Source organism: Neophocaena asiaeorientalis, unplaced genomic scaffold (genome assembly GCF_003031525.2).
Source record: "Neophocaena asiaeorientalis asiaeorientalis breed wild unplaced genomic scaffold, Neophocaena_asiaeorientalis_V1.1 scaffold190, whole genome shotgun sequence".
In the NCBI taxonomy this organism is placed as follows: domain Eukaryota; kingdom Metazoa; phylum Chordata; class Mammalia; order Artiodactyla; family Phocoenidae; genus Neophocaena; species Neophocaena asiaeorientalis.
This window is the reverse complement of record NW_020175017.1, coordinates 7,490,571-7,504,180: the sequence shown is the minus strand read 5'-3', so window position 1 is coordinate 7,504,180 and position 13,610 is coordinate 7,490,571. Positions and strand designations below refer to the sequence as shown.

Sequence of the window (13,610 nt, the reverse complement as noted above, 5' to 3'; positions counted from 1 at the left end):
AAAAAGAACAAAATAAGATATATCAATAAATCCAAACATATCAGTAATTATAATAAATATTCCAGTTAAAAGACAAAGATTTTTTAAAATCCAACCATATTTACAAGAGACATATAAAATGTAATGATATAAAAGGGCTGAAAATAAAAGGATTAAAAAAATATACATGAGCCTAATTATAATAAAAAGAAAGTGGTATTAATGTACAAGTAGATAAAGTAGACTAGTACAAGTAGACTTTAAGCAAAAATAATTGCTACAGATGAAAAGGGCCATAAATAAAAGGCTTAACTCACCAAAAAGATATAAAATTATAAATATGTACGTACTTAATTACAAAGCTTCAAAATACATAAAGGAAAATTTATAGAACTACAAGGAAAAAAATAGACAAATCACCATCAGAATATAAGATTTTAATACACCCTTCTCCATAACTGTGAGGTCAAGCTAACCAAAAATCTTAAGAATATAGAAAAGTTGACTAAAGCAATAATAAGCTTGATCTAACAGACTTTAATAATCATGAATTCCAAAGGAAAGAATACATTCTCTTCTAACACACAGGACGTTTATGGAGGCTGACTACATACTGATTATACAGACTATATTCTCTGACCAAAAGAATCGCATTAGAAATCTGTAAGAAAAAGGAAAACTAGAAAAATCTTATATGTTTGGGAGACAGACACTGCTAAATAACTCATAGGTCAACGAAAATATTAACATGAAAATTAGAAAATTTTTATAAGTGAATAATAACAAAAATGCTATACATGGAAGTTTGTAGACTGTAGCTAAAACAGCATTAAGAGGTAAATTAATAGCCTCAAAAATACTTATATGAGAAAAATGTGAGGCTAATTAATTAGCTAGGAAAAGAACCATCAAATAAAATCAAGAAAAGCAGAAAGAAAGAACAAGGAGCAAAAATTAATGAAAACAAACATAAAACACAGAGGATCAACAAAGCCAAAAGCTCATTCTTTGCAAAGACTAATAAAACTGACAAATCTCTGGTAAGAATCATCAAGAAAAAAAACAAACAAGGAACAAATACTAACAGGAATGACAAGGGGAAACATTACTATAAATGCCCCAGAGATTAAAAAGCTTGTAAGAGAATGTATTTAAAAACAAATGTAATGAACAAATTCCTAGAAAAACAAACACACTCAAACTGACTCAAGAACTAGAAAACCTGAACAGTTCTTTAAGCTTTAAATTTTCCCACAAATATTCCAACCATTTTTGTCAAATATCTTTCCTTTCACATGTGTCATATATTCTGTCAACACAAACCTTAAACTTGGCAACTAAGAATCACTGCCAAAGCTACAGCAAGTTTGTGGCACAGAATAAAGAGCACTGACATGGGAACCAGGATCTGGGAGTCTTAGTTCTGGATCTACCACTTACTTGCTGTGAGACTTGAATGATCCCCTTCAGCTACAAAACTCAATGATGTTTACCTGCAAAAGTACCTTTGCTATTAAGAGCAAATGATTGGTTTTCATAAGGTTTATTTTCCCATAAAAATTTCTATGTAATTGAGAATGTGCATTTAGGAATTTCTAGCTATCTTTATGTGAAATAGCTTTTATTCATTTTCCTTCCCTCTCTTTCTTTGTTTTATTCCCCAAATAATATCTGCCTTAAGCAAATTTAATTTCAGAATGCCTTAAAGGACAAAACTGAGCCTCCAAGGGGAGGATAAAGACAATGAAAACATCGCTTCTTATATTCATAAACCACTTTTTATTGATTTTAGAGTGAAAGATAACAATTTTTCTATAATTTATTAATCAAATGGTAGGAATAAAAGTTTCAAACCGCAAAGTGAGTCACTAAGAAAATTATTCTGATAACAGAAGGAATATTGGAGGGGAGGGGATAATTATTAAACTAAAGTTACCATAAACTAAAAATATAAATAACTGAAAATATTAAAGAATTAGATGTAATAAACCAAAATACTAAATATGAACTTTAAAAAACATTTCCATGAAGAATAAATTTTAAATAGCTTAAAGTCAGTATATTCAATATTAAAAGCAAAAGTCTATATTACAAATTAAAAATACTGAGAGGTATTTTACCTGACGAAATATCTCTGTGACAAAGTTTACATTACTTCTTTTAGAAGAAAAAACTCTGCGAACTATTTCAATGTCTGTGAGATGTTCTTCATCAATACTACAGAGACTAGAAGAGCTAGGTTCTCGCTCCGTGAGAGTGCTTGTGTTGGAATGAGACTGCTCAGGTTCTGTAGTTCTATCTGCTTTATCAACATTATCATTTTTGTTTTCTTCTCTGGATACCAAACTAGCAGCTGCTCTCTAAAATAAAAACAAAAAGGGGAGAATATCATAACCATTTAAATCAATATTCTGTCTTCAAATAGCAAATAATGACAAAATCCAAAGCATTCCATAAGTAACTTACAGCACTGTTTAAAATCTATGCATAGTTTCATTTAGAATCTGTTCTAAATAGTTAAATGGCAATGAAATAACTTAGTATCTAAGTGATATAGTGATACTCACTAATCATCTATTCAATTAAGTTTATTTTTCAGTATGTTTGCAGAACAAACAAGTTACTAATTAAACTGGGTAAAAGAATAATGCCAAATGGAGTCAGCTCAGCTCATCAATAATAAATAAATACCTTAATTCTGGAATATTTATTCAGTAAGTTTTAATGTGTAAATTCATCTCTATTTTACCTTAGACAAAAATTATACAAAGGAGGACTTCCCTGGTGGGAAAAAAAACTTAAAAAAAACAAAGGAGGACTTCCCTGGTGGCACAGTAGTTAAGAATCTGCCCTGCCAATGCAGGGGACATGGGTTTGATCCCTGGTCCAGGAAGATCCCACATGCCATGGAGCAACTAAGCCCATGCGCCACAACTACTGAGCCTGTGCCCTAGAGCCCACGCACCACAATTACTGAGCCTACATGCCACAACTACTGAAGCCTGCATGCCTAGAGCTCATGCTCCACGAAAAGAGAAGCCACTGCAATAAGAAGCCCACGCACTGCAATAAAGAGTAGCCCCTGCTCTCTACAACTACAGAAAGCCTGTGAACAGCAATGAAGACCCAACACAGCCATAAATAAATAAATAAATAAATTTATTTTTAAAAAAGAAATAGAAGAAAAATTGTGACAGAAAAAGTAGAAATTAAGCTAAAATAAAATACATATTAGAAAACTCTACATTCTAATAACTTAACAATTTTCACCATGACTGAAGATGATGGCTAAGCCTAGAGAAAAAGTTATTTTACATTACTTCTTTTAGAAGAAAAAACTCTGCGAACTATTTCAATGTCTGTGAGATGTTCTTCATCAATACTACAGAGACTAGAAGAGCTAGGTTCTCGCTCCGTGAGAGTGCTTGTGTTGGAATGAGACTGCTCAGGTTCTGTAGTTCTATCTGCTTTATCAACATTATCATTTTTGTTTTCTTCTCTGGATACCAAACTAGCAGCTGCTCTCTAAAATAAAAACAAAAAGGGGAGAATATCATAACCATTTAAATCAATATTCTGTCTTCAAATAGCAAATAATGACAAAATCCAAAGCATTCCATAAGTAACTTACAGCACTGTTTAAAATCTATGCATAGTTTCATTTAGAATCTGTTCTAAATAGTTAAATGGCAATGAAATAACTTAGTATCTAAGTGATATAGTGATACTCACTAATCATCTATTCAATTAAGTTTATTTTTCAGTATGTTTGCAGAACAAACAAGTTACTAATTAAACTGGGTAAAAGAATAATGCCAAATGGAGTCAGCTCAGCTCATCAATAATAAATAAATACCTTAATTCTGGAATATTTATTCAGTAAGTTTTAATGTGTAAATTCATCTCTATTTTACCTTAGACAAAAATTATACAAAGGAGGACTTCCCTGGTGGGAAAAAAAACTTAAAAAAAACAAAGGAGGACTTCCCTGGTGGCACAGTAGTTAAGAATCTGCCCTGCCAATGCAGGGGACATGGGTTTGATCCCTGGTCCAGGAAGATCCCACATGCCATGGAGCAACTAAGCCCATGCGCCACAACTACTGAGCCTGTGCCCTAGAGCCCACGCACCACAATTACTGAGCCTACATGCCACAACTACTGAAGCCTGCATGCCTAGAGCTCATGCTCCACGAAAAGAGAAGCCACTGCAATAAGAAGCCCACGCACTGCAATAAAGAGTAGCCCCTGCTCTCTACAACTACAGAAAGCCTGTGAACAGCAATGAAGACCCAACACAGCCATAAATAAATAAATAAATAAATTTATTTTTAAAAAAGAAATAGAAGAAAAATTGTGACAGAAAAAGTAGAAATTAAGCTAAAATAAAATACATATTAGAAAACTCTACATTCTAATAACTTAACAATTTTCACCATGACTGAAGATGATGGCTAAGCCTAGAGAAAAAGTTAAAGGCTTAAGGCAGTAATAAAGAAATTACTACCATGATATGATAGGAGTAGCACTATTCTGTGGTATGATAAATTACTTTCTGGTACATTATTCAATATTTGGTCACAGTTTTGTCACCTATAAAATATAAGAGTTTAAGTAAGTGTGTAAATGATCTCAAATATGCTTCCCAATTTAAAAAAATCTCTAATTTTTAGTTTACTGAGCTCTGGGATCAGATAAAATAGTTCTGCTTGAGAGTTTCTACATTTAAAAATTCTTTGTAGAGAACCTAGAACAACATTTTGAGGAAAACACATCACATAATCTGCTACAGATAAATAAAAGGCCAGGGGGAATATAAGTCAAATTTTCTGAACACTTATGAACACACTTTATACCTCCACTTAATTTTTAAAGGATTTAAGAAGTTGTATAAAAAGCACACACATATAAAATATTTTTAAAACTAAATGAGGAAATCCAAGAAAAGGAAAACAAAAATAATTTTTAAAACTCTGCAATATAGACAATTTCAGGAAAAACACATATTGCGAGAGGAGAGGAAAGTGAAAAAGAAGTGTGAAAAAAGGGGAAATGGGTTAATTAAAAATAACAGAATTTTAAATATTAGTCCTTCCATCGTACAGCTGTGTAACTTTACATTGCATTTCTAGAGTCAGTGTTCTTCGTGAAAAGAGGTGACATGAGATGGAGACAGGACTTTAAAACAGTACTCTGAGAATACCTAGAAATCTAAAATGAACTATGAAGGTCATTTGATTGCAAATTGTTTCCAACTTCAAGAATTTGCACAATTCAGAATATTTTTATTTGTACAATTCAGGATGTTTTTAGTACTTTACAATTAACAAAATATAGAAATAAGCTGAGACTTGTATGTGACTGAAATTATCTTCTATACCTTACAGGTTTTATTTTTTTATTAAGAAAACTATTGGTTCTATAATAATTGTTAAAATTCGGATTTATAAAATACATTTATACAAAGAAAATATCATTATTATTTGTTTTAAATGTGTTCTACAACTAAGGCAACTGAAATCAGCAGACAATTCCCTAAAGCCATGTTTAACTTTAAGAAGCTTACTCTAGGGCTTCCCTGGTGGCACAGTGGTTAAGAATCCGCCTGCCAGTGCAGGGGACATGGGTTCAATCTCTGGTCCGGGAAGATCCCACAAGCTGCGGAGCAACTAAGCCCATGCGCCACAACTACTGAGCCTGTTCTCTAGAGCCCGTAAGCTACAACTACTGAGCCTGCGTGCTGCAACTACTGAAGCCCTCACGCCTGGAGCCTGTGCTCCGCAACAAGAGAAGCCACTGCAATGAGAAGCCCGCACACCGCAACAAAGAGTAGCCCCCCGCTCACCACAACTACAGAAAGCCCACGCACAGCAATGAAGACCCAACACAGACAAAAATAAATAAATAAATAAATAAAATTTATATATAAAAGAAAGCTTACTCTATGTGTCTATTACCTGAATATTCTTTGGCAAGACTTCACCTTCCATCCCAGGAATATGAGGTCCTGTATGTGGCTTTGGCTCCAGCCAGAATGAAACCAGCCAACGAATGACAATAACACGAGCCTTAATGAAAGGCTCCTTTGTACAATAGATTGCTTCATTGGTTTCAGCATCCTTCTTTATCATGACATAATGTGGCTTTGGTCTCATCTGTGGGATATCTAGGCAAAATAAAACGAAAACCAAAATAAGAAAGGAATTATGCTTAGATAAATCTATGTTTTTAAATATTTGAGAAAACACTGTGATAATGTTCTGGTTTAAGAAACAGAATTTGTACATTTTAAAATAATTTGCTAGATATTAGCATGGGATCTAGAAGACTGAACCATATACAGCTGATATATGGAAACATGTCTTTTTGCAAAATATCACTAAAAAATCATTCAAAGTACAAAGAAACTTCCAGAGCCATTTAAAATTAATGAGACCTTACTTCAATTAACCTAAGACTGAAACACATATTTTGACATCATACAAAATATGAGAATTTTTACAGCAAAATTATTTTTAAAGCAAATATTGTTCCCAATGGTAAAGGTTTGCTATTCTAATTTAAATCATTTCTACTAGCCCTAATGGCTTTGCCTAAGCTTGTTAGCTGCCTAATCTTGGCGGAGCTTAAAACAGAAACATCTTTGTGCAAAAAGGACACTTCCACATACAGGCTGTCAATACCTTCTATACATGGCAGAGGTCTACTTCTAACCCAGGGCTGTCCTTGAGGCTATAGCTTCAAGATTCCAACAGACACTTTGGCACAATCACTAAATACTGGACAAGATATGATCAGACTATACGACAATGTAATTATTCACACAGAATTTGCAAAAGCCATAGAAATTGAACCCAGAGGGACCTTTGAAAATATTTATAACATGGTTAAAAGATCATACCAAACATTAGAATTAAGTTTAATTTATAATCATAAATATTTCTGGTAGGCTAACTTCTCCAGTAGGTGATATCCAGAGACTAAGTTTTTTAAAAATCTCTTCACTCTCAATGAAAACTTTCTACTAATAAAACTGCACTTTCAGTATGAATCACGGTATAATATCTCCAATTAATCAATATAAATGAAATGTTATCAGTTTTCTGCAGGTAACAAATACTAACTTTACACTGAGGAATGTTTTACTCTTATGTGTAATATTTTAGAAAATTCCAAAGACTACCTACCAAGTACAGGATGATATAAACTATTCTCCTTACAGATGTTTGGAAAAATATAAGGCAAGTAATATTTCTTAAAATGTGAAAATAAAAATGAAAATCCTCTTTCTTGGTTTTCTTTGTTCTTCCATTCTAAACTTTTTACCTAAAATTAAACAAACAATTAGAATCATTCCAAGAGAAAGAAATTATGAGCTGTTATAAATAAGCTTGTAAAAGGTTACTTAAGCAATAAATTAAACTGTTACACTGCAAAGATATATAGCTAAATATATATGTGTATGTACATATATATATGTACATACAAAAAGTGGTCTAGTGCCATGCAAATGCATTATACAGTTGACCCTTGAATAACTCAGGGGTTGGGGTGCTGACCCTGTGCGTGCACTTGAAACTCCATGTGTAACTTTACAGTCGGCCCTCCGTATCTGCAGATTCAACCAACAGTGGATTGTGTAGTAATGTAGATCATATTCATTGAAAAAAAATCTGTGTATAAGTGGACCTATATTGTTCAAAGGTCAAGGATACATGTTATCTTTCAAAAATCTTGTAAGTTAAAATGTGCTCTGCAAAACTGTCAAAGTTGACTTAAAACTCGGCTCTACTACTGACAAAGCTGCTAATGTTCTTTCCTCTTTCCCACTTCCTGAATAATTCAGCCTAAAAGTCATACAAAATAGGCATATGTGAGAGGAAGGAAGAGAAGGTATGAAATAGTGGCAGTCAAGTGCAGGTGATCAGAGCCTGACCACAGGAGGCATCCATGAAGGGGGTGTAACAGAGGCAGTAGCCCAGTGGGGACTCAGAGCCTGAGAGGGGTGAGGACAGTATCCATAAGTGTAGAGGGGAGTAAACAAGAGGGGACACAGTTGTAAAATACAGGGTGTGAACATTCCAGTAGGGTGAAGAAGATATGTAAGTAGGGGAATAGTAAAGGCCCAGAGTGTACCACAGTGAGCTACTACTACACACTAACTTTAGAATGGCTAAAATTATAGACTAACCATATCAACTGTTGGTGAGGATATGAAGCAACTTTAAGTCTCATGCATTGCTGGTGGAATACCAAAAGCTACAACCATTTGGAAAACTATTTGGCAGTGTCTTAAAAAGTCAAAATATGCCTACCATACAACCCAGCCATTCCATTACCCAAGGGAAAAGAAAGTTTATATTGACACAAAGACTTATTTACCAATATTCGTACCAGTTTTATTTGTAATAGCCAAAAACTGGAAACAACTCACATTACCATCAACAGGTGACTGGATAACACATCATAGTACATCCATACAATGAAAAGATACTCAGCAATAAAAGGGACCAAACTATTGATACATACAATAATATGATTTTTAAAATAATTATGCTGAAAAAAAAGAGAAGCCAAACCAAAAAAAAAAAAAAAAAAATGGAGGTACCATACAATTCCATTTATCAGAAAATGCAAATGATAGTGAAAGCAATCAGACTGAAGTTGCCTGGGGATGGGATGATGGGGGGGCGGGGCAGGTAGAGAAGGGTGGATTACAAAGGGATCTGAGAACTTTTAGGGGTGATAGATATGTTCATTATCTTGATTGTAGTGATGGTTTCATGGTTGTATACATGTAATAAAATTTATCAAATTGTACTTTTCAAACATTACAGTTTACTGTATGTCAAATGTTCTCAATAAACCAGTAAAACAAGTTTAAAAATCCACATGACGTACAAAAGTTTTTTTTTTAAAGAAAAACTGGTAATAATCACAGTAACAATAACTACCCACCACTGAATACTTACTACATGTCATGCACTTGTTTATTCTAAGTGTAAGGCCAACTGGCCCGAGGCAGGGGAACACAATCAGATTCACAGTTTGCATCAGAACAAAATTCTCAGGACCACCCAGTTCCAGAAACTGCCCTGGAGACATTCCGGACCACCCAGTTCCAGGAACTTACTTGGGGACTTTGAAACCAGCCCAGCCTTCCCGCCTTTCGAGGGGCGGGACTAATGGTCCCCCAGGATACCCGAAAAGACCACCAAATAAGGAATACCCTGTGCCCTCCCAGATTCACCACACCCCTTTCCCTCTTCCCCTATAAAATCTTGCCCAACCCTCGCCCGGGTGCGACTTCTCTGGCCACCTTTCTCTCGGACCAGTGAACCTCGCCCGGAAGCGCTCCCTAATAAAGCTCACTTGAAGCTTTCCTCTGTTTCGTGGTGCCGTTTGTTAAGATCCGACCTTACACTAAGTACTACGCACTAATTACTTAAGCCCCAAACACCAAAATGGGATAGGTATTATTTTTTATCTCTACCTTAAGCACAGAGAGGTTAAGTAATTTGCCAAAAGTCACATTATCAGTAAGATGTAGAGACAGTATTCAAACCCTGGCAATCTCGTTCAGGATCCAAATTAACTTCATAATGTTTGTTTCTGAGGCACAAGGAACTTTTGTGTTTGGAACAGTTACAAGAAATGTGTATATGCTAAAAGTGTTTTCATCAATAAGGATATTCACATTTCATATATAGAGATGAATAGGTTACCTTACAAAATACATGCACCTAAGGACTTCCCTGGTGGTCCAGTGGTAAAGAATCTGCCTTACAATGCAAGGGACATGGGTTCGAAACCTGGTCAGGGAACTAAGATCCCACGTGCCGCAGGGCATATAAGCCTGCATGCCACAATTACTGACTTGCACGCCTCAACTAGAGAGCCCACGAGCTGCAAACTACAGAGCCCACACGCCCTGGAGCCTGCGCACCACAACTAGGGAAAGGGAAAAAAACCCTCATGCTGCAACTACAGAGAAGCCCGTGCACCGCAACGAAACATCCTGCATGCCTCAATGAAGATCCCTTGTGCCACAACTAAGACCCAATGCAGCCAATAAATAAATAAATAAACAAATAATAAATAAATAAGTCTTTAAAACAAAAAAACAAACAAACTACATGCACCTAGAAATTTTAAAAGTACAAGTAGGATTAAATGTAAATTACATTCCCCCATCCCCCACCTCACCCTTAGTCCACCTCCCCAGTTGCTGCCTCTAGGCAGATTGATCCCTAAATCAAACAGTTTTTCATTTAAAGTACCATAGCTGCTGATTATAAATGAAAAGATTAGAAAGTAAATCCAACTGGCTCACATAAGAAGGTATATACACATAAAGAGTCTACTATAAAAATTTCTCTCTTCAGCTCCCTTTCTAAGAGGTCCATAATCTCTCCAGTGATTTTTATTTCAGGAAGGGTATACTAACATCTCTTTTCAAAAGTAAAAGTCTGTGACTTCCCTGGTTGCGCAGTGGTTAAGAATCTGCCCGCCAATGCAGGGAACATGGGTTTGGGACATGTCGCACAGCAACTAAGTCTGTGTGCCACAGCTACTGAGCCCACACGCCTAGAGCCCGTGCTCCACAACAAGAGAAACCACTACAATAAGAAGCCCACGCACCGCAACAGAGTAGCCCCTGCTCGCCGCAACCAGAGAAAGCCCGTGCACATCAATGAAGACCCAACACAACCAAAAATAAATAAATTTATGTACTTAAAAAAAAAAAGTAAAAATTTGTTACTTCTCCTTCAGGAAAATAAGCAAATATCTACTGTGACAGAATAATGGTAAGAGGGGGAAAAATGAATTACCCACAGGATAGTAAGGAGGGTGATATAAAAGAAGATAACACGTACCTGAATTACTATATATTTTAAAAGTGCTTCAAGAAAATAGCTTGTTAGATCTTCTTGTCCTTTATCTCCTGATTGTGGGGGGACAAGTGGAGTGATTTCTTCTATAGTGACTTGAGCTATCCGAAGACAAAAAAAAAGTTTAGTATAATTACAAAACAAATTTAACAATATGATAATATGGCCCAAATAAAATTTAACTACAAAACAGATAAGCAAAGAATACTGCTTGAAAACATTCTGATGATTGAAATCTGAAATAAATCTGAGGTCATCCTGATAGCCCATCACAAAAACCATAAACTTTAATAATCAACTGTTTCATGAACCCTTGATCAAGGAAATGTGACACAGGGATGGACAGATATTGAGGGATTAAGAGTGAATAATGTCTCACCTGAAAAAGAATTGCTCGTGATATTTTAAAATTCAGATTAAGAGTGTCCACTACAAAATTCCATAAATATGATGGGAAACATTAATAATAATGTGCTTATTCATCAATTAAAGAACAACCTGATTACTCTAGGTAATGATCATGCTTACTCTTTAAGGTAGCCCCTTTATTCAAAGGATGAAATACTAATTCCCTCTCAAAAAGAAAGAGAAGTTAGCATCTTAGTTTCTTGATTATGAAAGCCCACTTGTAAAATAAGAAACTTTCACATTTTTAAACTTTTCACATATTCAAAAACATTGATTATAACAAAAGCAAATTCAAGAAAATCAACCCACAACTAGCTAAATTTTCTTAAATATTTCCCAGGCAACACAATCAGTACCTGGTTTAGCATAGGCAGGTCCCTAAACCTATTTCCCAGTAAACAGCAGCCAAGTAATTAAGCCCAAAGACATGGATTTTTTTTAGTCCTCTTTGCACAAAGTAAAACATACTTGTATGTCAATGTACATCCAAATTAACTCAAGGATACAAGCTGATACATGAAAATTCAAAATTAAAGATAAATGTAAAATGGCCTGTATTAAACATGTTTCTAATACTTTGCTATCAGGGGTCTTGCAGGCCCTAGTGAGAAAGCCCCTTCCAGAGCTAGCTAATTCCTAGAGAAAACTATGGGCCAGAGAGTTTGCCTTTCATATGCAAAGCAAACAACCCGGAGCCCATATCTCTACCACTTCCTCTGCTGGGCTCTCACACTCAGGGTTACTTACTAGTTCCCTAGCCTAATGACCCCCAGGGCTAAGTACCAGACAACCAGAGACAACCCCTATGCCCCAGAGCCTGCTAAAATTATCCAAATTAGCCAGTTTTCAACTTGCTCACCCTGCTTCACACATTCCCGCCTGCAGAAACCACAAAAGGGCTCTTGCCCATGATACCCACCCCTACCCTCAAGCCCCTACCACGCCCGACTAACCCTGGTGCTTCCCTGTGTGGCCACCCTCCCTGGTGTGGCACACCCGCTCCTCCTGGGAACATGAGTAACAAACTATCTTTTTAATGGCAATCATCTCCTGGTCTCATTATACCTGGTTGACAAAACCTACATGTTATTTTTAAAATTTTTATTTATTTACTTTTTTACTGAAGTATAATTTACATACATTATACAAGTTTCAGGCATATGACATAATGATTCAACATTTGTATGCACTGCAAAATGATCACCCCAATCTGTGACCATACAAAATTACAAAAAAAATGTTTCTTGTGATAAGAACTTCTAATATTTATTTTCTTAGCAACTTTCAAAGTTGCAAAATATTATCAACTACAGTCCCCATGCTGTACATTACATCCCTGTGACTTATTTACTTTATGACTAGAAGTTTGTACCTCTTGATCCCCTTCACCCATTTTGCCCACCCGCAACTCCTACCTCCCACCTCTCTGGCAACCACCAATCCCTTCTCTGTATCTGTGAGTTTGGTTTTATAAAACCTACATTTAAAAACCTGGCCTTGGATTATTCAGTTAAAAATGTACAGGGACTTCCCTGGTGGCGCAGTGGTTAAGAATTCACCTGCCAATGCAGGGGACATGGGTTTGAGCCCTGGTCCGGGAAGATCCAACATGTCATGGAGCAACTAAGCCCATGCGCCACAACTACTGAGCCTGTGCTCTAGAACCCACGAGCCACAACTAGTGAGTCTGCGTGCCACAACTACTGAAGCCTGTGTGCGTAGAGCTCGTGCTCCCCAAAAAGAGAAGCCACCGCAATGAAGAGTAGCCCCCGCTCGACACAACTAGAGAAAGCCCACGTGCAGCAACGAAGACCCAATGCAGCCAAAAATAAATAAATAAAATAATTTTGTTTTAAAAGGTACAGACATTAAAAAATATCTATTACAAACTACACAGACATTTTTAAATTAATGATGGAAAAGATCTTATGACTCTTACTTTCTTGAAGGTTGAGTGGAGGATTAATGAGATTATCTAAAGTTCGAGGTCCATATTCAGATTGTGGTGCTGAAAATCCAGGGATTAAACATGAAAACATCCAAAGCTGTTCTTTGCTACAGTTATTCTGAAGAGCTTGCAACCATAATAAGAAAAGGCGAACACCTTCCCGCCTAATCTAAAATGAAATAAAATGAAAAACAGTATTTTTATTTAAAATGGAAATACTTTGTTCCTTTCAGGCCAAAATTCTCTAGAAGATGATTACCGAATGATACTCTGCAAAGGAGAGGAAGAGAAGGAAGGAAGGAGGGAGATAGAGAGAGAATTATAACCATGACAATTTACTGAACCCTCATTATTTATAAATCTAAATTTATGGATTTTGAACAA

The 13,610-nt window shown here is 35.7% G+C and overlaps 1 protein-coding gene across 8 annotated transcripts in view; it reads right to left on the bottom strand.

Annotated features, from left to right (window-relative positions):
- Positions 1-13,610, bottom strand: part of RALGAPA1 (Ral GTPase activating protein catalytic subunit alpha 1) — a 219,420-nt gene that overhangs the window by 151,756 nt on the left and 54,054 nt on the right. For 5 of the 8 annotated variants that reach the window (XR_003005576.1, XM_024762037.1, XM_024762039.1 and 2 more), the window contains exon 1: positions 2,100-2,221. Coding sequence is in view for 2 of the 8 variants with exons in the window: in XM_024762042.1 (XP_024617810.1) it covers positions 2,100-2,339; positions 5,936-6,144; positions 7,166-7,304; positions 10,856-10,971; positions 13,218-13,395 (882 nt within the window). In the remaining 6 variants the exon portion in view is untranslated. Of the gene's footprint in view, positions 1-2,099; positions 2,340-5,935; positions 6,145-7,165; positions 7,305-10,855; positions 10,972-13,217; positions 13,396-13,610 lie in introns of those variants that run through there. The other 3 variants (XM_024762042.1, XM_024762043.1, XM_024762041.1) reach the window with 2 other exon arrangements.